The 24111-nt window shown below is 38.6% G+C and overlaps 1 protein-coding gene across 9 annotated transcripts; it reads left to right on the forward strand.

The window, feature by feature from the left end:
• The first annotated feature begins 8606 nt into the window (after positions 1-8606).
• Positions 8607-20401, forward strand: TLR10 (toll like receptor 10). 9 transcript variants are annotated; one of them, XM_019414248.2, is made up of 5 exons: positions 8609-10195; positions 10416-10502; positions 16254-16351; positions 16577-16691; positions 17166-17391. In XM_019414248.2, exons 1-5 carry the CDS (start codon positions 9981-9983, stop codon positions 17218-17220), a joined length of 570 nt encoding a protein of 189 aa, XP_019269793.2. In that variant the 5' UTR covers positions 8609-9980; the 3' UTR covers positions 17221-17391. The 9 variants fall into 9 exon arrangements, with proteins under 9 accessions (XP_019269802.1, XP_019269793.2, XP_019269786.2 ...); XM_019414194.2 differs by adding an exon at positions 17508-20401 and having other exon boundaries at positions 10026-10195; positions 16254-16691; positions 17166-17396; XM_019414185.2 differs by adding an exon at positions 17508-20401 and having other exon boundaries at positions 10026-10195; positions 16577-17396.
• The last annotated feature ends 3710 nt before the right edge of the window (positions 20402-24111 follow it).

Consider the following 24111-nt stretch of genomic DNA (forward strand, 5'->3'; position numbering starts at 1 on the left):
GAGCTGGTTCTTTGAATCAAAATCAATAAAATTTATAAACCTCTAGCCAGACTTATCAAAAAGAAAAGAAAAAGGACCTAGATAAATGAAATCACAACTGAGAGGAGAAATAACAACCAACACCACACAAATACAATTATAAGAGAATATTATGAAAAACTATATGCCTACATTTTGGACAACCTGGAACAAATGGACAAATTCCTAGAAACATATAAACTACCAAAACTGGGGGTGTCTGGATGGCTCAATCGGTTGAGCAGCTGACTTCGGCTCAGGTCATGATCTTGCCATTTACCAGCTTGAGCCCCACATCAGGCTCTGTGCTGACAGCTCAGAGCCTGAAGCCTGCTTTGGCTTCTGTGTCTCCCTCTCTCTGCCCCATCCCCTGCTTGCCTGCTTGCACTCTGTTTCTAAAATAAATAAACATTACAAAAATTTAATTAGTAATAATAGTAAGAATAATAAAAACCCCGACAAACAAAAGTCCAGGGCCAGATGGCTTCACAGGAAGAATAAATACTTCTCAAACTGTTCCAAAAAATAGAAAAGGGAGCAAAATTTTCAAACTCATTCTATGAGGACAGCATTACCCTGATACCAAAATGAGATAAAGACTCCACTAGAAATAGAACTATAGGCCAATATCCCTGGTTAAGATGGATGCAAAAATTCTCAATAAAATACTAGCAAACTGATTCCAACAATGCATTAAAAAAAAAGTCATTCACCATAATCAAGTGGGATTTATTCCTGGGTTGCAAGCGTGGCTCAATATTCACAAATCAATCAATATGATACATCACATTAATAAAAGGAAGGATGAGAACGATATAATTATTTCAATAGATGCATAGATAAAACATTTGACAAAGTACAATATCCATTCATGATAAAAAAAAAAAAACCTCAACAAAGTAGGTTTAGAGGGAACATATCTCAATATAATAGAGGCCACATATGAAAAAACCCACAGCTAATACCATTCTGAATGGGGAAAATCTGAGAGCTTTTCCTCTACAGTCAGGAACAAAACAAGGAGATCTACTCTTCCCACTGTTATTTAACATAGTACTGGAAATTCTAGCCATAGTATTCAGAATACAAAAGGAAATAAAAAGCATCCAAATCAGTAAGGAAGAATTAAAATGTCCACTATTTGCAGATGACATGATAATCTATATAGAAAACCTGAAAGACTCCACCAAAAAAATTGCTAGAACTGGTAAACAAATTCATAAAGTTGCAGGATACAAAATCAATGTACAGAAATCTGTTGCATTTCCATACTCCAATAATGAAGCAACAGAAAGAGAAATTAAGGAATCAATTCCAGTTACAATTGTACCCAAAAAAGTTAAGATACCTAGGAATAAACCAACCAAAGAAGTATAATATCTGTACTCTGAAAAGTATAAAACACTGATGAAGGAAATTGAAGATGACACAGAGAAATGGAAAGAAATTCCATGCTCATGGGTTGGAAGAGCAAATATTGTTAAAATGTCCCAGAGCAATCTACACATTTATTTTTTTAATGTGTATTTATTTATTTTGAGAGAGGAGAAAGGACACAAGCAGGGGGAGGGGCAGAGAAAGAGGGACAGAGAGAATCCCAAGCAGGCTCCATGCTGTCAGTGCGGAACCCAACATGGGCCTCAATCCCATGAACCATGAGATCATGACCTGAGCCAAAATCAAGAGTCAGATATTCAACTAGCTGTGCTACCCAGGTGCCCCAGCAATCTACACACTTAATGCAATCCCTATCAAAATACCACCAGTATTTTTCAGAGCTAGTTCTTTTACATAAAGAACTAGTAGAATAAAATAGAAAAGCACTAAATCCCAGTTGTTATATTGGCAATAAGATGGACAGTTCAAAAGAAGATTCGGTTGGAAAACAAACCAATGAAAAACTCTGACCTTACTAATGCAACCCAAATATCACTATAGTTTCTAGTTTTTCCTTTTATTTTCAAGTAAAACCATTCAAGTCCCCAACCTGTGTAGTTACAGGAAAGCAGTCCCTCCTGAGGATTTCAGGAGTGTGCTGAATTTCCTGGCTACCTCTTTTTGAACTTTCTGTGGCTCCCCAGCACTTTGGACCTGCTCATCCCTGCTTTCCTTCACTGTTCCAAAGCTCTCTGATGGACTTCATTCTCATACTAGGACACAGTCACTTCTTGAATTCCACAAATTAACACCCATACAAGTGGATGGCCACCCTTAATAAAGATCCATTATCAAAGTTAATCAACAAGGTCCCAGGCGCTATGTATTTGAGAGTCAGGGGAAGGAATGCTGCATGTTGATGATGTGGTTAACAGGCAGGCCTACAAGGATGCTGACCTTTCTTCCAAGACAACTTGAAGATACTTCTTAGAACTTAAATAAGATAGCCCTGTCCCCCAAAGAAATTGAAGACTTGGAAAATATGCTAAGGGAAGTTTTAAGGAGTAAGAACGAAAGGATTGGGGCACCTGGGTGGCTCAGTCGGTTAAGCGTCTGATTTTGGCTCAGGTCACGGTCTCATGGTTTGTGAGTTGGTGTCCCACATTGAGCTCTCTGCTGTCAGCACAGAGCCTGCTTCAGATACTCTGTTCCCTCTCTCTCTCTCTGCCCCTCCCCCACTTAAGATAAATAGACATTTAAAAAAAGAACAAAAGGATTAATTGCCAATGTAAGAGAAAAAATAAGAAATAAGAGCCTAAATCTGGGAAGTCCACCTACATCTAATAAGTATTCTAGACAGAGAAAATGGAGGAGGAGACATTGTCAGAGTAATAAAGGAAAGATATTCCATTGAAAGACATGAAACTCTTAACTATACCCAGCAAAATTAATGGTACATGGCACCACCTCTTGAAATTTTAGGATAATTTTAGAATAACATTAGACAATGATCCAAAAATTTTCCAGAGAGAAGGAGAAATGCATATACAAGGAGTCAGAAATAAAGATGGAATTACACTTCTCAATACCAGAAGCTAGAAAATAAAATTGTGTGGGGAAAATTATTTGGAACTTAGGAATTTAGATACAGCCAAACAATCGATCAAATATGAAGGAGGACATTAAGTTCCTGCTCTAAATTAACCCTCAAAACACTTTTTCTTAGGAAATTACTGGAGTATGTGTTCCACTATAGCAGGTAAAAACCAAGAAAGACAATGTTATTAATTCTCTATGGTGTTTCTGCTATACAGATATAAAACACATAAATAACTTTAAGAACATAATAAATAGTAAATATCTAAAAAATAATTATGAAGTGATGAGTTTTGAGTATCTATTATTTTGTTTTTAATGTAGTTTATTTAATTGCAAGCATATACAATTTAATTTTTAATAATAGTTGTTTTGGGCAACTGTTTCACAAAATTCTTAAAAATTAAAACTTTGCTCTTATGAGCTGGTATAACCCAGCTCTAGCACACCACTGGATATATTGGAAGATATCTGATTCAGTGTGTAATTTTTTCATATTCAATCAAAACATTGTAAGAATTTGGTTGAAAACAAAGAAATCTAGGGAGATTTCTCCTGTTGATGTGTCTTACAGGATGTTTGTTACATTATTGTGTTTCTCTATAACTTGGTCTAAAACAAACATTAAGTGGGGCGCCTGGGTGGCTCAGGCGCTTAAGTGTCTGACTCTTGATTTTGGCTCAGGTCATGATCTCATGGTCATGAGATCAAGCCCTGTGTCCAGCTGTGTGCTGAGCGAGAAGCCTGCTTGGGAGTCTCTCTCTCTCCCTCTCTCTCTATCCCTCGCTTACTCATGCTTTCTCTCTCTCAGAATAAATACAGAAACATAAAAAAAATACAACAAACATTAAGCAACCTATTAATAAAGCTATAATAATAATGGGCACCTGGATGAGAAATCCAGACTTCCCTCCTTTCCTTCTCTACTTTTTTTCCCTTTGCCGTTCCCTTCTTTAGCCTATAAATTTTATTCCCCCCACCACTTATTTTTGATCTCCATTCCTATCCTGTCCCTTGTCTTCATCCTGATTTTCTCCATTTTGTTGTCCCCTGTTCTTTCCCCTATGTTTTTGTTTTCTCCTTTAGATTTGCTACCTTTTCTGCTTTTAAAAGCCTTCCATTTTCTCTCTTTCCTTTTTAAAATTTTTTTAAAAGCTTATTTATTTTTGAGAGAGAGAGAGAGAGAGAGAGTGAGGGACAGTAGTATGAGTGGGGGAGGAGCAGAAAGAGAGGGAGACACAGAATCTGAATCAGGCTCCAGGTTCCACGCTGTCAGCACAGAGCTTGACATGGGGCCTGAAACCATGAACCGTGAGCTCATGACCTGAGCCAAAGTTGGATGCTTAACCAACTAAGCCGCCCAGATGCCCCTCTCTTTCCTTCTTTAATCTTTCTTATTTGCTTATCTTCCCTCTTCTTTCCCCCATTCTACCTCTAATATGTATATGTATATGTATACATAGGCTTATCCCTAATGCCTTTGGGGTAATTTCTGAGGACACAGGTCCAGATAGATGTTTCTACAATAGGGTCATTTGAAGAGTGAATAGGATTATTTGAGAAAGGGAGCAGGAGTTGGAATTAGAAGAGGTGAGGAAATGAGAAATATCAATATTTTGCATTAGTGGGGAAAATTCTGTGGGTGAACAGGAGTTCAAGTTTGTTGGCTAATTATAGGATGGTCATTAATTAGCTTAAGGCTCTAGCCCTATTTGTTCAATATGGTAACCACTAGCCATATTTGGCTGTCAAGTGCTTGAAATGTGACAAGTCTGAGTTGAATTGTGGTGGAAATGTAAAACACGTAGCAGACTTCTAACATGCTGCATGAAAAAAAAAGAAATATCTTAATAGTTTTTATATTGACTATATGTTAATATTTTGATACAATATATCAATTGATTCAGTATATATTGAAACTAACTTAACCTGTTTCTTTTTGTCTCTTTAAATGTAGTTACTAGAAGAGCACCTGGGTGGCTTAGTCAGGTAAGCATCAGTCTTCAGCTCAGGTCATGATCTCATAGTTTGTAGGTTGGAGCCCCATATCCTGCTCTGGGCTGACAGCATGAAGCCTGGAGGCTGCTTTGGATTCTGTGGTCTCCCTCTCTCTCTGCCCCTCCCCTGCACACACTGTGTCTCTCTCTCTCAAAAATAAATAAACATTAAGCAAAATAAAATAAAATAAAATAAAATAAAATAAATATAGTTACTAGGTAACTTAAAGTTACTTGTGTGGCTTTCATCATCTATATTCTACTGGACAGTGCTGCTCTACTCGTTGATCATGAAGTATTTACCAAATCTCTGCAAAGTCTTTCTTTAGGTTTCCATTACATATTTAGGACCATTCAATTTATTTGTTCAAACAAAAATATTTTCCCTTCCTTATACTTGTCAAGTATAGTAAATGAATGATAAAGTATTAGAATTTCCTAACCATGTGAGAATTTTGTTACCTTTTATTTTTGAGAAATATTAATTCAGAAAAAATACACTATGTCACTATTTTCTCTTACTGATATTTATAACTAAACTAGAGGAACTTTACTCAACACATACTTAGTAGTAGACTATGAGCTAGCCTGCGGTGGCTTTAAGCAACCCCAGTCTCTTCCTTCCACCAGCTGGAAGCCTTGAAATACAGGACTTTCCTACCTGCCCAGATCAGGGACCTAGGCCTTATCAAAGGCAAGATGTAAAATAGGCCAGTATACTATCAGATATGGGTCCTCTGCCAAATAGAGATACTCCATTTTGGAGCTCCTTGGATACAAAGAGTCAATAAGATTTCTTACCTTTGGGAAGTACCCTCATTATGAGCCTCTGTCCTGCCCATAAGCTATAACACTAAGAACAGGCTGTAGTAAGAAATAGGAAGCAAAGGCAGCAATAAAGAGAAGCTGGCAATAGAAAGAGGAGCAGATTAAGAAAGAGGAAGAGTCAAAGAGAAGTTGACTCATTACTAGAGTAGAGAACAGCCTTTGCCCACTTTGGAGGATACAATAAGATGGTCCAACCAGGGCTACTGTGGTAGCCATTTTTTTTTTTTTTTTTTTAAGTTCTCTGTGAGATCTGGTAGCCTTCCTTACTTCTGGAGTATCTTTAAAATAAACCTCCAACCACCTAAGGTAACAAAGGGTTCTCTGTTCACTGAAACTTATATATGAAGGATATCTTAAGAGGGGAAAATTATGTGAAAGAGAGAGTGTATGTGTTTGTATGTGTGTGTGGAGGTGTTACCATGGCAGATATCTCTGAAGCTCAGAGTAAGAGAAGAGGGGAAAAAAGGGACAGATAAAGGGGAAAGATTTTTGAAGAGAATAAAAAAAATTATACCCCCAAATTATCAGTGAATATGGTTTTGAGCTTACTGTTACTACTGCTAAGTGTAAATAAGGATTTAAATATTTAGAAATTCCAGATGAAGGCAGAGAGAGTAGTACATAAACTTTTGGGCACCTGGAATAGTGAAAACACTGTGGCCTTTGACTCAGACAGGCTCAGTTTTGAATCTTGACTCCATTTCTTACTGGATGATTACCTAGGGCAAGTTTCTTATTCTCTCTGGACTAGTTTTATCATCTGTCAAATGGGAATTATACACAAGTTTTATGGAGTTTCTGGTGAGGATTAGCCAATATCTTGTATGTAATACTTCCTATAATACTTCCTGTATTTACTTTAGAAAAGTAAATCAAGCTATCATGATCATGATGATGGCGATAATGACACAGAATACTGCTTTAAAAAAATATTTATTTATTTTGAGAGAGACAGAGTACAAGCAGAAGAGGGGCAAAGAGACAGGGAGAGAGAAAATCCCAAGCAGATTCCGTGCTATCAGCACAGAGCCTGATGTGGGGCTCGATCTTACCAACTATGTGATCATGACCTGAGCTGAGATCAAGAATTGGATGCTTGAGTGACTGAGCCACCCAGGTGACCCCAGAATACTACTGTTTAACTGGGCTCCACTTGTTTTTGATAAGTAAATTAAAAAATAAGTAAAGAAGGGGCACCAGGTGGCTCAGTCAGTTAAGTGTCTGACTCTTGATTTCAGCTCAGGTCATGATCTCATGGTTAGTGAGATAGAACCTGATATCAGGCTCTGCACTCACAGCGTGGAGTCTCTGTGGGATTCTCTCTCTTTACCCCTCCCCCCTCTCAAAATAAACAAACTTTAAAAAATAAGTAAAAGAAATTCCATTCACTGGCAGGGCAAAGTGTTTAAACATTTTGAGCTCTGAAAAAGGAAGAATATGTCTTTGGACAGCAAAAAAATATATAAGTAATTTTTTCCATAAGAGGACCACAATAGAATGTGAGTGTCCTGATGATAGTGGTTTGAGAACTTCTGAAATGAAAGAGATTTTAGAGCTTAGTTCATCCAACAAACTAGGAATTCCCTCCCCACACTCCTAATGGGTGTGCCTCCAGTTACCTATTTTTATAGACATGTTTGCATATGTTTAGTGTGCAGTAGACTGTTCATTTTCTGTTGTTGTTTTTCTCTATGCTGTTATTTATTGTATGGTTTCCTCCTAAAGTATGTGCAGAAATACATGCATTACATTTTTTTATGAAAAACCCCAATGTTATCATTTTGCTTTTGTTTTTATTTTTTTTTTTAGAGAGAGAGAGCACAAGTCGGGGACAGGGGCAGAGGGAGAGAGAGAGAATCTTAAGCAGGCTCCATGTCCAGAGCAGAGCCTGATGCAGGGCTTGATCCCATGACCATGAGATCATGACCTAAGCCAAAATCAAGAGTAGTTGGATGCTTAACCAACTGAGCCACCCAAGCATCCCCCACCAATATTATTGTTTAAAAAAAAAATCTCATTTTTAAGATTTTATTTACACTAAATATTTAGGTGACACTGCTGGATATCACTAGTGAAGATAAAAACTTCCAAATGGATTGTCCACAAGAGGAATGGCCAATTAAAAAATGAATGATTATAATAGGTTTATGTATATATGAAATTGGGAAGGGAGTACATTCTTAGAACAAGAGTTTTTTTTGAAGTTTATTTATTTATTTTGAGAGAGAGAGCACATGCAAATGGGGGAGGGGCAGAGAGAGAGAGAGAGAGAGAGAGAGAGAGAGAGAGAGGGAGAATCCCAAGCAGGCTCTACAATGTCAGTGTGGAGTCCGAGGAGGGGCTTGATCTCACAACCAGGAGATCATGACCTGAGCCGAAATCAAGAGTCAGATACTTAACCGACTGAGCCACCCAGGTGCCCTGATCTGAACTTTGCAGGAAGGAACCTTCAAAGTGCTCTAAAATGCTTTGGGAAACAATATGGCAGTTCTGGAAAAAATTAAACCAAAAATTGCCATATGATCCAGCAATTCCACTTTTAGGTATAAACCCAATAGAATTGGAAGCAGGGACTTGAACCCCCATGTTCATAGGAATATTATTCACAATAGCCAAAAGGTGAAACAACCCAAATATCCATTGATGGATGAGCGGATGAAGAAATATGGTATATACACAAAATAAAATATTACTCAGCTTTAAAGAAAACAATTCTAATATATACTACAACAGGGAAGAACAGAGTCCTGCCTTACCATTCTTTAACAAGAGTTAGGAATAATTTTTTCTTTAACAAAACTTTCGATCTTGAAGTCAGAGTGAGAGCAGTTAGAGAAAGAAAGATACATAAAGGAACCAGAATGACAGTGGAGGGTACATCACTGAGCCTTACCACCACTGCTATGTAGTGAGAAGGATTTCTTGAAGAACAGGTTTTGATCATGGAGGCCAGACTAGTCCAATATGAAAGGTGAAATGAGATATGTGTGGACCTCACTGTTTTCAACGAAAGTATTAGAAACCTTTTTGGTTTTTTTGTTTGTTTTAGTTATTACTAGACCAGAAAGGGTAACTGGGCCCCAAAGAACTCTCATCAAGGGAGGTGAGATTTCAGAGAACAGACTGGAATAATTTCCACCCTGCCACCCCAACCAGAGAATGAAGTCTCAGGAAGCTGTAGAGATGTGCCCTCTTAAAAGGTTAGATAAGGAGTCAACAATAAGTTTAATTGGGCAATCACCCTTTAAAGACTGTGACAGTTACACCAGGTAGTCACGCAACTGTGGCCAGATTTGAGGCAGGAGGGCTGAGATGATGAGTGTACAATGCTTCTAGCATTACCAGTGAGTTTTGAGGTGGCTCAGTTATTAGAAGACAGAGAGAGAGAGAGAGAGAGAGAGAGAGGGACAGAGAGAAGGAAATTCTGAGACACATTACAACATGGAAGAACCTCAAAAACATTACACACTAAATAAGCCAGTCACAAAAGCACAAACATTGCATGATTCCACTCATATGAGGTGCCTAAGGTAGTCAAACTCCTACAGAGAATGTAATAGTGGACCCCACGGGTGGAGAGGAAGGGGAATGTGGAGTTATTGTTTAATGGGTCTAGAGCTTCTGGTTGGGAAGATGAGAAGATCTACAGATAGACAGTGTGATGGTTGCACAACCATATGGATGTAGTTGATGGCACCACACTTAAAAATGGTTAGGGGTGGGGGCACCTGGGTGGCTCAGTCAGTTAAGCGTCTGACTTTGGCTCAGGTCACGATCTCACGATTTGTGAGTTCGAGCCCTGAGTGGGGCTCTGTGCTGATGGCCTGGAGCCTATTTCAGATTCTGTGTCTCCCTCTCTCTCTCTGCCCCTCCCCTGCTCATGATCTGTCTCTCTGTGTCTCAAAAATAAATAAATCTTAAGAAAAAAATTTTTTTAATGTTTAGGAGAGTCAGGGTGACTCAGTCGGTTGGGCATCTGACTCTTGATTTTGGCTCAGGTGGTGATCTCACAGTTCGAGAGTTTGAGCTCTGCATTGCGCTCTGCTCTGACAGTGCAGAACCTACGTGGGACTCTTTCTCTCCCTCTCTCTCTGTTCCTCTCCCACTTGTGCTTGCTCTCTCTCTCTCCAAATAAAGAAACTTTTAAAATGGTTAAAATAGTAGATGTTATGTATGTGTATTTTACTGCCATTTTTTAAAAAAGTGCTTGAAGATTGTAATAAATTCATGCAACGTGTAATGCCACTAGCATGCAGTAGGGGGCAAAGGAGCTTAAGCTTCACTGAAAAGCTTGATTCGAGCACTCCTGCAGCCAGTTCTGGTCCAGCCAACAAATCATCCACACCTGCAGCTTTGCTAGAGTCGCTGCAAGCCAGGGGGTAAGAACTATTAGCCTTGTTTGCTCTAACACTCATGAGAAAGAAATAAGGGTGGGATGGGTCTTTTCTAAAGAAGAGATCATTCGAACACATGTACATGGGAGGAAAGTAGCCTTACTCAGATTTTTAGTATTTATTATTTTGCCTATATTCATCTAAAGATTAACAATTAATGAGTGATGCTGGGGCTACTGATCTAAGGACTTGAACTGTCTTGTAGGTGCTTGAGGGTTTGGATTTTCTTTCACTGGTCGCTGATTAAACCTGGTCAGTTCTTCTACTCAGAATGGATGATCCCATCCTTGTGGTGAGGTTTCTCCAGCTTTTATTTTCCTGTAGTACACGTTAATATCATCTGCTTTGGCTATTTAAAGCATATTTGTTGCTCCTTTACTAAAGTTCTGCATTTGTGTTTTATGTCAAAAAGTAGGAGCCCATCTAATAGATTTTGTACAATGTAGATATCTTGTTCAGTTTCCTGCAAAAGTCCACGGTGGCTGAAGATGGCCATGTGGCCACTATAGAGTACAGGATGATTAATAGCACCTAAGCACCTGATTCCTAGAAGAGCTTTACCACAGACCACCTATACTGAGTGATGAATTGAAGTTCTGTGTACGGTCTAAGTTTTATTTCAGTTCTCATGAGTTCATAATTTAGGAATGGATGTAGACAAAGTCTCTTGAGCTTTGTGATACCTAGCAGAGTGACCCCTAGTAGCTGCATGCCACTTCAGAGAAAGGCGCACGGGGTGGGAAGGGAGGAAGAAGCCACCATAACAGCTACCGCTGAGAATGGAATCAACATTGGTAATCACATCCTAAAAAACTTCATTTCACAGTTTGAAAAGCCTTCAGTTTGTGTGCCGGAAGGGACTAGATAGGTCTGGGTTCACATCCATACTCTGTGACTTATTCACTGAGTCACTTTGGGTAAGTTACTTAACCTCTGAGTTTTGGCTTCTCCATTTGTGAAATAGGGATAAAAATGGCCACCATTTGGGGTGCCTGGGTGGCTCAGTCGGGAAAGCGTCCAACTTCGGCTCAGGTCATGATCCTGTGGTCCGTGAGTTCGAGCTCCGTGTCAGGCTCTGTGCTGACAGTTCAGAACCTGCAGCCTGCTTCAGATTCTGTGTCTCCCTCTCTCTCTCTCTCTCTCTCTCTCTCTCTCTCTCTCTGTCTGCCCCTCGCCTGCTCATGTATGCGCACGTGCTGTCTCTCAAAAATAAACAAACATTAAAAAAAACCTTTTTAAAAAAGGCCACCATTTTGTTAAGTTATTGAAGGGATCGAACAAGATAGTGTATGGAAAACATTTAGTTCTATGCCAGGCACATAGGTGACACCCAAAAAATGTCATTCTTGCTCTTTCTTATGTTGCAAAGATTGTACAACATGCTATAGGTTTTAACCCTTTCTCTACTTTTTTGCATCACTGGGAAAAGAAAAGTTAGATGGTTAAGTATTCTTTGATAAATCACTAACAGTCATTTCATAGTGTCTTTTGATTTGGATTTTTAAATCATAAGCTATTAAAAAGTCATTCTCTTTTTTACCTATTTTCAGCAGAGTAGTAATAGTAGGAGGAGTATGATAAAAATATGCAATACATATTGAATGCATCTTTCATAAAAAATTTATGTTATACTTTTTAAAATGTAATGAAATGCCATAGTGCACATGCATTGACTGAGAGATAGGACCTTTTTATTTTCTTACATTAAGGAAAGTTCAAAAGAGTTAGTTCCTCTCCCTTCTTTAGAATAAATTACAAATGAGGTTGTGGTATTGGGTAGGGAGAAGAAGTGAGTAATGTATAGAGATCATGACACCTCCTTTCAGGGGATTCTAGAAGTAGCAACTAGGTTAGATATTGTCACATTTTTCAAGGGCCATAGCCTCCGAACCCAGGGGCTTTAAGTTAGTTGCTACCAATTTAATTACTCTGTGAGATGATGATGTTAAAAACACTTTTTTGAGTTTAATGACTATAACTGTCAGTGTCTTGCCAAGCCACATTGGATCCTGAGACAAAAGCAAAATTCAGTAATACTGATCCTGTCTTCACGAAAAATTTTGATATTTTGTTCACTGTGAATTTTTATGTTAAAATTAATTTTAAAATATTCCATTAAAACATTGTTTATCTTGATTCTTGAATTTCTTGACACTCCTTAAAATTTGTGTCTGAAATCACCCTACCCTTGGCCTAGATAACTGCTACCATTTGAATAAGCCACACATGGTAACAGTGATTTATATACATGATCTCTTTTGTGCCTCTGCACAAAATTTATTTTATAGATGAAAAATTGAACCTTTCAGCAGTTAAATAAATAGTCTAAGTTAACACAGGCAGTAAATGACCAAGATAGGACTTGAACACAAATCTATCAGTCCCCAACACCAAACTCATGATCTGACCATCATGTACTACACCATATCAGGAATTCACAACACAATTCATTCATTCAACACACACTTTTGAGAACATATTATGTGCCATCATGTGCTAAGAGATACAGAATTGAATTTATTTATTTATTTTAAAAGACTTTATTTTTCAAAGTAATCTCTACACCCAACGTGGAGCTCGAACTCACAACCCTGAGATCAAGAGTCACACACTTCAACAACTGAGCCAGCTAGGCACCCCTCATTCATAGATAGATTTAAAAAGTATTTACTGAGCATGTGCTTTGTGCACTATTCTATTAGGTGGGGATACAGAAGTGAAAAAGCTCATCAGCTCCTTTCTTCTCTCATGGGTATAAGACGTGGAAGAGACAGTCAATAAACAAGTGCTCTGCTTTGAAGAGAAATAAAATAAGGTGATATGAACTAATAGCAAGTCTGGCCACTTTAGATTAGGTAGGTGGTCAAGTCAGGACTCTTAGAGAAGATAAACTTTTTTTTTCAAAAATTTTTTTATTGATGAGAGAGAGACAGAGTGTGAGCAGCAGAGGGGCAGAGAGAGAGGGAGACACAGAATTCGAAGCAGGCTCCAGGCTCTGAGCTGTCAGCACGGAGCCTGACGCGGGGCTCAAACCCACAGACCGTGAGATCATGACCTGAGCCAAAGTCGGACGCTCAACCAACTAAGCCACCCAGGCGCCCTTAGGATATAAACTTTTTAATCCAAGATCTAAATGAGAAGAGAGATCCAGCCAAGGAAGGGTTGGGAAAGAGTAACCCAAGGGAGAGGGGGGCGGGAAATCCAGTGCAAAGTCCTAAGGTCAGAGCGAGTATAGTTGTGGCCAGGGAGCAAAAAGAAGGACAGTATGACTGGAGTGTAGAGGGCCAGGAGAAGGGTGGTATGAAGAGAGATCCTAGAAAGAAGCAAGAGCAGCTCATGGAGGGTGTTATAAACCAATTTCAGGTGTTTGGGTTTTATTCTAAATGTAACAGTATGTAGTTAGGACATAGGTTGGCTGCTGTAACAAAATATAGTGGCTTAAACAAGATAGGGCTCAACAAAATGGTTCAGTCCATGTCAGTCCTTATAAGTAATTGATATAAAACCTAAACTGTGTGGCATTTGCAGACTTACTCATTAGGTTCCTTGGACTCTATGATGGGAAAGTTTAAAGAATCAGTATGACTTAGTGAGATACAATTTTATTATTAGGTTATTACAAGATATTTTGAAAACAAATTTGCCTTGACTCACCCTAGAGAGACAAGGTAGCTGAGGGGCTAAGACACCAGGCACTGGACTCACCATCTATTAACTTTGTGACTCTGAGGCAGTCATATGACCTCTCTAAGCACCACCTCCCATATCTGTGAAAGGTGAACTGCGGTAGCACTGACCCTGTAAGGCTGTTGTTGTAAGGATCAAGCTATATACAATTAGTATTACATAGCTCAATGAATGTTAGTGGTTGTTACTAAAAAGACATCAAGTGGCCACTGCCTCATTTGCATGACAGAGTCAGTATGGAGTGGAGATGCTATCTGCCTTGAATAGATATAAATGTATGGATTCATCACCCAGGACAAGTTACTAAGGTCATCCTAAAGGTGGGTAATGGATTAATGTTATGGTACTGGTAACAAATTTATTTTCCCATATTTTTAAAATCTGGAAAATTATCATGAACATAAAGTTGTATTATAGGGGCTCTTTTTTTACGTTCGTGGTTTGTTCTTATATTGATCATTGGATGCTATATTAAGCGTCATATAAAAAGGAGTGACCAAGAAAAGGCTACCTGGGATAAATTGGAAGAATATTCTCAGTGGAAAGGTGAAAACCCCAGGCCAGTTCCAGGTTACCATCTTCTCAACCCCATTCCCCACCCAGTGTCTTTTGTGCTTTCTTCCCCTGAGCACACAATGGACAAGGAATATCAAAATCAAAGTTTTCTCTTCACAGTCATGTCACAAGATGGTCAAACAATTCTGTATCCATTTTTCTATATTCTACAAAATAGTTTTATAAAGTATTGCATTTTTAAGTTATTTTGGGAAATGTCCACATTTTCTAGAATTTCTAAACAACAACGACAAACTTAGGCAGGTTCTAGAGAAAGAAAAATCTAGATGAGCATGAGGTAATATTCCAGGCGTCCTCTTGTATGAGTTCTGCCTGTTTTGTCCCCCCACCATGCCTTCATACATATTATCGCATTTATTTATCTTGAAACTCTGGGAGGGGAGTACTATTTTCTGCATTTTACAGATGAGGAAACATGGGTGCAGAATTCTGAGGACTTTGAGAGAAGAGTCAGACTTCAAGTTGTTTGGACACAGAACAGAGGCAATTAAAGAGCTAAGATTTTCATAATATTCATTATTCAATATATTTATTAAGTACCCACTCTGCTGGGAACTTTTCTGGGCACTGGGGCTATAGCAGTGAATAAAACAGATAGAACTTCTGTTCCTACATAGCTTACATTCTAGTAAGGGGTAAGAAAAGAGAGTCTATAAAAAAATAATAAAAGCGCATGTTAGGTGGTGAGAAGGGCTAGAAAGAAAAATAACTTTTTGGGGCACTGGGTGGCTCAGTCAGTTAAGCATCTGACTTCAGCTCAGGTCATGATCTTGCAGTTCACGACTTCAAGCCCCGCATCAGGCTCTGCTGATAGCTCTGAGCTTGGAGCCTGCTTTGAATTGTGTGTCTCCCTCTCTCTCTCTCTCTCTGCCCCTCCCCTGCTCATGCTCTGTCTCTCTCTGTCTCTCAAAAATAATGAACATAAAATGTTTTTAAAAAAAGAAAAGAAACATAAGTTTAAGATAAGGAGAATAGAGAGTGGGAAGTGATATTTTGTAGTGGGTGGTCAAAAAAGTCTCTCTGATGTGGTGATCTTCATGCAGAGATGTGAAGGGAGTGAGGGAGCATGCCACTTGTCATCTAGGGAAAGTGTATTTTGGAAAAAGAACAGCAAATCCAAGTTCAAAAATCTGATGTGGGAGCATGCTTGGAAAGTGTAAGGAATGACCAGACTAGAGTAGGAGAAATGGATTGAAGATGTCAGCTGTTGCAAGGACTCAGGATTTTCCTCCAGTTGAAATAAGAAAATAGTGGAGGATTTGGACTAGAAGAGGGGCAGACTCTGATGTACATTTTAAAGATTCCTCTGTTTGTTGGGTGGAAATGACTGAAGAGGCACAAGGTTGATAGGAAAGACCTCCTGGGTCTCTATCAAGAAGTGGTTAGATTCTAATATTAAATTTGTAAACTCTTAAACTTTATTTCTTCCTACACCATGCACTAGGAAAACACCAAGGCGAGGTAAGTAGCTTGGTTAGAGTTTTCCTGCTTAATACATGCGTGTATTTTCTGCTTAATACATGTGCCCAATACACACCAACCCTCACTTTCCTCAGGCTGGTCACTCCCACAGAACAGCAGGAGGAACAAAAGATATAATACTCCATGGGAAGATATGGTGTAGTGAGATCTCTCTGCTGTTCATGCTATCCCATTGTTCTGAGAAGCTATGTGTGTGTGTGCCCATGTACCTGTGCAGACATGGTGTATATATTTTGGCACTGTAGAAAGCCCCCAAGAAATGGAAACTGTTTTTATCATTATTTCTCTTATTTGTCAGTGATCCAGATTGCTGTTGCCACCAACCTGAAGACATATGGAACCATAAGGACAGGAACCATTCTGTTTATTTCTGTTTTAGACCTTCCATGTGTATGGGTAAGCATTGTTGAAAATCAGATATTAGCTCAAAGGACTCTCTATGTCCACAAATGTAAAAGTTGAGGAACAATTCCTTGACGTTAATTCAGGAGCCCATAGTATTTGGTAATAAAAAAGTACTTTCATTGAGAGTTTAAATCTTGCACAAAAACTGCACATAGATGTTTATAGCTGCTGTATTCATAATTGCCAAAACTTGGAAGAAACCAACATGTCCTTCAGTAGGTGAATGGATAAACAAACTATGGTACATCCGGATAATGGAATACTATCCTGTGCTAGAAGGAAACAAACTATCAAACTATGCAAAGAATGGAGGAACTTTAAATGCATACTAGTAAGTATAATAAGCCAATCTGAAAAAGCTATATACTGTATGTTTCCAGCCAAATGACAGTCTGAAAAGGACAAAACTATGGAGACAATAAAAATATCAATGGTTCTAAAGGGTTGTGGAGTACAAGGAAGATGAATAGGCAGAGCATAGAGGATTTTTAGGGCAATGAATGTATGCATAATGATGAAAGCATGCCACTATACGTTTGTCCAAACTCATAGAATGTCCAACACCAAGAGTGAACAATAATGTCAATTGTGGACTTTGAGTGATTATACTGTGTCAATGTAGGTCCATTGATTGTAACAAGTGTGCCATACTGATGGAGGATGTTGCTAACTGGGGAGGCCATGCAGGTGTGGGGTTGGGGGGATATGGAAAAATTTCTATACTTTCTCCTCAATCTTTCTGTGAGCCTTGAACTTCTCTAAAAGAATAAAATCTTAAAATTTTTCACTTTCAATTTTCTTAAAGCCTTCAGGCTATCCAAATGGGATGCAAGGGAGTGTTGAATATGGCCTGGCAATGAAATTCCGAAGTTGAACTGGGAGAAAGGCACTTCTGCCAACTATTATATATATCCCTTCTGGGAATTCTGACTTGCCTCAGTGATGGGGATATGCACAGCAACTGGCTTGGAAATCTGTAAGCCAAACTCTCAGATCATGTCATGATCTCAGATCATGTCAAAGACTCAATATACAGGTTAGAACTCTGTTCCAAACTCTTGGTGAATATAGTGAATTTTGGGCATCAAAAATAATCCTGTAGGATTTAAAAAATGACATAACCATTTAACATTATATATCTTTCTAGGATTTTGAACTCATCTTCATCATTCATATGAAGGAACCAAGTGATTGAATCCTTGGAATTACAATGACACTTATCAGAAGCATTTATGTATTTTGTAGTATTGTTATGTCAGTGCTGGGCTACGTGTCAAAGCCGCCAGAAGACAGGGAATTGACAACCAACTGCTCCAACATGTCCCTAAGAAAGGTTCCTGCAGACTTGACCCCAACCACAACCACACTGGATTTATCCTACAACCTCCTTTCTCAACTTCAGAGTTCAGATTTTCGTTCTGTTTCTAAACTGAAAGTTTTGATTCTATGCCATAACAGAATCCAAGAGCTGGATATCAAGACCTTTGAATTCAACAGAGAGTTAAGATATTTAGATTTGTCTTACAACAGATTGAAGATTGTAACTTGGTATTCACTGGCAGGTCTCAGACATTTAGATCTTTCTTTCAATGACTTTGACAGTGTGCCTATCCATGAGGAGGCTGGCAACATGTCACATTTGGAAATCCTGGGTTTGAGTGGGGCAAAAATACGAAAATCAGATTTCCAGAAAATTGCTCATTTGCATCTAAATACAGTCTTCTTAGGATTAAGAAGTCTTTCTTATTATGAAGAAGGTAGCCTGCCCATCTTAAACACAACAAAACTTCATATTGTTTTACCAATGAACACAAATTTCTGGGTTCTTTTGCGTGACGGAATCAAGACTTCAAAAATACTAGAAATGACAAACATAGATGGCAAAAGCCAATTTTCAAGTTATGAAACTCAACAAAATCTTACTTTAGCGAATTCCAAGACATCTATTCTATTGCTTAATAAAGTTGATTTACTCTGGGACGACCTTCTCCTCATCTTCCAGTTTGTTTGGCATACATCAGTAGAATGCTTCCAAGTCCAACATGTGACTTTTGGAGGCAAGGTTTATCTTGACCATAATTCATTTGATTACTCAAATACTGCAATGAGAACGATAAAATTGGAGCACATACAGTTCAGAATTTTTTATATTCCACAGGAAAGGGTCTACTTGCTTTTTACCAAAATGGATATAGAAAACCTGACTATATCAGATGCACAAATGCCACACATGCGGTTTCCTAATTATCCTACAAGATTCAAACATTTAAATTTTGCTGATAATATCTTAACAGATGACCTGTTTAAGCAACCTATCCAATTGCCTCATTTGAAAACTTTAATTTTGAAGGGCAATAAATTGGAGACACTTTCTTTAGTGAGTTTCTTTGCCAACAACACATCCTTGAAGCACTTAGATCTCAGCCAGAATCTGTTACAATATGAAAATGATGAAAATTGCTTTTGGCCAGAAACCTTGATCACTATGAACCTGTCATCCAACAAATTTGCTGATTCTGTTTTCAGGTGCTTGCCCAGAAGTATTCAAATACTCAACCTGAATAATAACAAAATTCAAACTGTCCCTAAAGAGATTATTCATCTGAAGTCTTTGAGAGAACTAAATCTCGCATTTAACTTTCTAACTGATCTTCCTGGGTGCAGTCATTTCAGAAAACTCTCAATTCTGAACATTGAAATGAACTTAATTCTCAGCCCATCTCTGGATTTTTTCCAGAGCTGTCAGGAAGTTAAGACTCTGAATGCAGGAAGAAATCCATTCCGGTGTACCTGTGAATTAAGAGATTTCATTCACCTGGAAAAATATTCACAGGGCATGATGATTGGATGGTCAGATTCATATATCTGTGAATACCCTTTGAATCTAAAGGGGACTCGGTTAAAGGATGTTCATCTTCCTGAATTATCCTGCAACACAGCTCTGTTGATTGTCACCATTGTGGTTATCATGCTAGTTCTGGGGACGGCTATGGCCTTCTGCTGCCTCTACTTTGATCTGCCCTGGTATCTCAGGATGCTGGGTCAGTGGACACAGACATTGCAGAGGATTAGGAAGACAACCCAAGAACAACTCAAGAGAAATGTCCAGTTCTATGTGTTTATTTCATATAATAAACATGATTCTACCTGGGTGAAGCATGAATTAATTCCCAATCTAGAGAAAGAAGAGAACTTGATTTGCCTTCATGAAGGAAACTTTGATCCTGGTAAGAGCATTACTGAAAATATCATGAACTGCATTGAGAAAAGCTGTAAGTCCATCTTTGTTTTGTCTCCCAACTTTGTCCAGAGTGAGTGGTGCCATTATGAACTTTACTTTGCCCACCAAAATCTCTTCCATGAAAATTCCGATTACATAATTTTTATCTTGCTAGAACCCATTCCACTCTACTGTATTCCTACCAGATATCCTAGGCTGAAAGCTCTTATGGAAAAGAAAGCATACTTGGAATGGCCCAAAGATAGGCGTAAATGTGGACTTTTTTGGGCAAAACTTAGAGCTTCTATTAATGTTAATTTATTAGAAACCAGAGAGATGTGTGAACTACAGACATTTGTGGAGTTGAATGAAGAGTCTCAAGGTTCTGTAATCTCTCTGATAAGAACAGACTGCCTATAAAAATCCTCCCTTCCCGTAGGGAAATGGGCCTTGCATACACCGTGGGGATAGAAATTGATACAGCCTTTATGATGGTTATTTGGCAATATCATTTAAATGAAAAATGACTACTTTTATGTCACTTCCTCGAAGGATTTCTAAGAATGTATCCTACAGAAATACAAGTTTGCAAAGGCTTCTATAAAACGGTGTTCATCCCAGAATTATTTGTAATACTGAAAAATTGAAAACAGCTCATGTTTCCACAGAATAAAAACGAATTCAATAAATTATAGTTCATTAATGCGATAAAATGTAACACAGCCATTAAAAAGAATGAGGTAGTTCTATATTTACTGGTATGGAGAAAATTATATTAATATGGTGGTTTATATATTGAAATAAAAGTCTAAATGAATCTATATTCAGTACTTTGGCATACTTTGGTATACTTTGGCGATTTCACTTTGGTATAGTAACAGTGGTTTAGGCCTGGGAGGTTATATTACAGAAAACTTTTGGTTTCTATGTTGTATATTTCCATAATGTTGGAGTTACTTAAGTGAATCTATATTTATTAGGTAGAAAAAACAAAAAAGATAATGTTTAAAGCCTATGCATCCTACTCATTTTGCTTGATTCTTCCTTTCTAGTCTCCCCAGTCATAGAAAGAAAACAAGCTTTTCTAAATTTTGCAAAATTATATTTCAAAAAATGTTACCTCCTTCATTAGAAAAATTTCTGTGACTTACCCACCTGATAAAGGAAGAAAATGGCCATGCTTGTTTAAGATCTGACACCAATCTCCTGTTACCTTCCTGCCTCCTATCATTGAGCCGTATCAAGTTATTGGCCCTTTTCCAGAACATTCAGTCTCTTTCTCTGCCCCCAGACCCTAAAATATTGCACGACTGACTGTACAATCCAAATGTCAACTCTTTTTTTGAAAACTTCCTCACTTCTAAGTATGATTCCCCTTGATTCTCCATAACACTTCAAATATATTTATATCACAAACTGATCATATATATTTTTAAAGTTTTCCATTCTCATTAGAGTATGAGCTCCTCAAAGGCAAAGACAGACTTCCCTCTGCCCTTATATCAACAGGTGTTTACTCAGTCCCTGGTTCAGAGAAGGTGTCAATAAGTGTTTATGGAATGGATGCCAGGTAAGCTAGAGGAACTTAGCAGGGACTCAACCAGCTTCAGGATAGAAAGTCAGGGGAAAAAGGCAGAGAATCCAGAATTGAAGTATTTCTGAGTATAGCTTGAATTATGTGAAATTGCCAATATGTGGTTGCTCTTGACCTACAACGCCTACTTCATCTCATTCAATCTAATAAAACTAATATCCTAAGTAGGGTAAAATTAGGCTCTGCATCTACCTTATTTCCTTATAGTTGTGGTCTTATGAATTTCTCATGCTAGCAGTCATTTGAGAAATTGTATTCAAGATGGTCAACTTGAGAGTATAGAGACAAGGTTGGGCGTCAATCTCCAAGCCAGGTTGTGCTACCATTTGGCCAATGACCAGTCTACTTGGAGGAGCTAGAGCTCAGCAGCCTTGAGGCTGAGTGTCTCTTCTTCCTCCCTTATGAGCTCATGGTCTGTTTGGTAAAAGGGGAAACCCAAAGAAACCACAGTGCAGCAAGATAAGAGAATGGGGAGAATGCTTTTCCAACCAGGCTTTTTGCATCTGGGCCATTGCTATTAGTGTGATTCATGGCTTCTTGAGGAGTCAGACAGACACTGTATGAGTATTTTTAAATCTTGAGTAAATTACTCAGTGTGAGACATTTATCTTTAAAGATCAGTTAATTGAGAACATGTAAAGTAGGTAACATTAGTCCTGAAGTCAATAGGGTTGAGTTATTCCATGGTAGAATCCTCAATTAATAATGTGGTTTTAAAAATAGATGTATGTTGTCACAATTAAAAAATAATACATTAGGTATACCTCTAGGCAACTTCTTGTTTCAGCAGCTAGACTACCATGAAATCTTACCTATCAGACCATTGTACTGTTCCAGAAACTTAAGATTTTCCAGAAAATTAGAACTTCCTAATTTGCTTGGTTTTGAGTCTTATTAGGTATATAATATTGACTCTTGTGGTATATAATAGAAAATGAATCATACATAGGTTTAATATTGGGACATGAGATTGAAGTAGCACCTAGCCTCATGCAGAACTGAGGATATACTTTTACCCAAGAAGTTTTAGATTTCATTGAGGGACCCACTCTCCTCAAGCATGACATTGATGAGGAAGTAAGCATACACAGACTGCATGCTGTAACAGAACCCAGTGTAATGAGTCTGATCATGTTTTGAAAATGATTCCAGGTCTTATGAAGTTGCAATTTCCTTCCCATTCCCTTGCCATTTGCCAACCTGGAGCTTCTTCCATTTTTTCTCAAGGAGATTGAGCTCTGTATCAATATTGTTCAAGTCTTCTGCGGATTCTTCAGGATGCCTTCCCAACCACTGTGCATCTCTACAGATAAATGACACTATTTTCTGGGTGTCAACAGTCCAGTGTGGATAATGTTCTATATTCTATAAAAGTGGCAAAGAGGTCTATGATAAAATGGGATTATAATCCTCAAATTCCAAATGGTTTGGAGGGAGATGAGTTTTAAATCTAATTTATGGCAAATTTTCTCTGAGGTGCAACTCCTTCGTGTATTATGATGAACCATTCAAGAAAAGCATAGATTAGGAATGTAAGTCTATGAGTGAGAGTTTAGAACCTATCAGATATAACTCTCACTTTCAAGTGGGAAATTGCATCTTTGGAATTTTAAATGACTCACCTAAGCCCGAGGTCAAACATTGATCTTTTAACTCCTACACTGATGAGACTTTTCTTTCCAATCCAGGACAAGATGCCTCTTACTTTTTGTATTTGATTTCATCATTTTGATCCTTTCATTTCCATTCTCAACAACAGAGCCTTGGATTGGGCCCCTTGCATATCCCGCTTAGACTGTCCATAATTATTTGTGGCTGGACTCTGCAGTGTCTCCCCACTGCCTTGGACCCCTTCCTCCATCCTGGCTACCAACTCTTTTGAAGGGCCTTTGTTGAATTTCTAAGTCCTTCTTAGGGTCTGGTACTACCAAGACTGGCAGTGTTCTTCAAGTGAGATATCCCTGGCCCAGATCCAGACCCATATGGATCCTGGTCTTCATTTGTCCCCCTCAAGATGCTGTCTGACCCACTGCCTTACACATGAAGTCAATCAGATATCCTGAGGAGCTCTAGAACTCATGCCTAGGGGGCCCTCTCAGAGTTTGGTTGTTGGACCCCAATTTGAGTTGGACAATCTGGCAAGCAGATCACTGCTGCTGGCTGAAGCAGTGTGGGTCTACCCAAGATTGGGCCAACAGAATGGTGCTAACATGCTGATTTGAGATGATTCTCACACTGAACACAAGATGACTTCAGGGGTCAGGGCTATCAATAGTCTACCACCAGCCCTTAGACTTGAGCCACCAGTGTGGGCTTGTGTCTATCTGTGTTTTGACTATAGTGCCGCCTCTTGTCTATAGCACCATAGGACAGCAAGCATGGCAGCAGATGTCTTTCACCCTGCACTCCTCCTCTTCCCCCAGCATCTGGCATCCAGGGTGATAACTGCCATTGCTGTAGGTTCTATGTCATGTGTTAGGCAGTCTTTCAAGGATGGCTTTCAATATTGAACAAAAATGGGCCTTATAATCAATGTCCTCTTTTACCTTCCACTGATGTAGTGACATTGTGCTCTCCCTGTCCTAAGCCATGTTGAAGAGGGAAGTACTTATCCTGGAAGAGTGGGACTGTGCTTCTCTCTTCACACATGAACCCCTCACCGACCCTCCCCCACTGGTGTTAGTGTATGGAAGGCAAGGGTCCATTCAGCATCAAAAGAGCTCCCATTCTGGGAATGCAATGATTGATTACTACCTCAATAGTCCATGGGAAGACAAGACTGGAAAATGCCTTGTTCTATGTTTATACCATAAAATTCTGAATGGTAAACTTAATAAGATCAGAAAAGGAATATTGGTTCACATTGACCTGCATATTTTGGGGGAGGCTTGCATCAATGAAGCACAGTACCAACCATTGAGAAAGAGTCATTGGAAG

Source organism: Panthera pardus, unplaced genomic scaffold, assembly GCF_024362965.1.
Source record: "Panthera pardus isolate Hobbes unplaced genomic scaffold, ASM2436296v1 HiC_scaffold_13, whole genome shotgun sequence".
Classification (NCBI taxonomy): Eukaryota; Metazoa; Chordata; class Mammalia; order Carnivora; family Felidae; genus Panthera; species Panthera pardus.

What these genes read in the sequence shown, in the direction of transcription:
- TLR10 (XM_019414241.2), top strand. Translation starts at nt 17,571, where the DNA reads ATGACACTTATCAGAAGCATTTATGTATTTTGTAGTATTGTTATGTCA.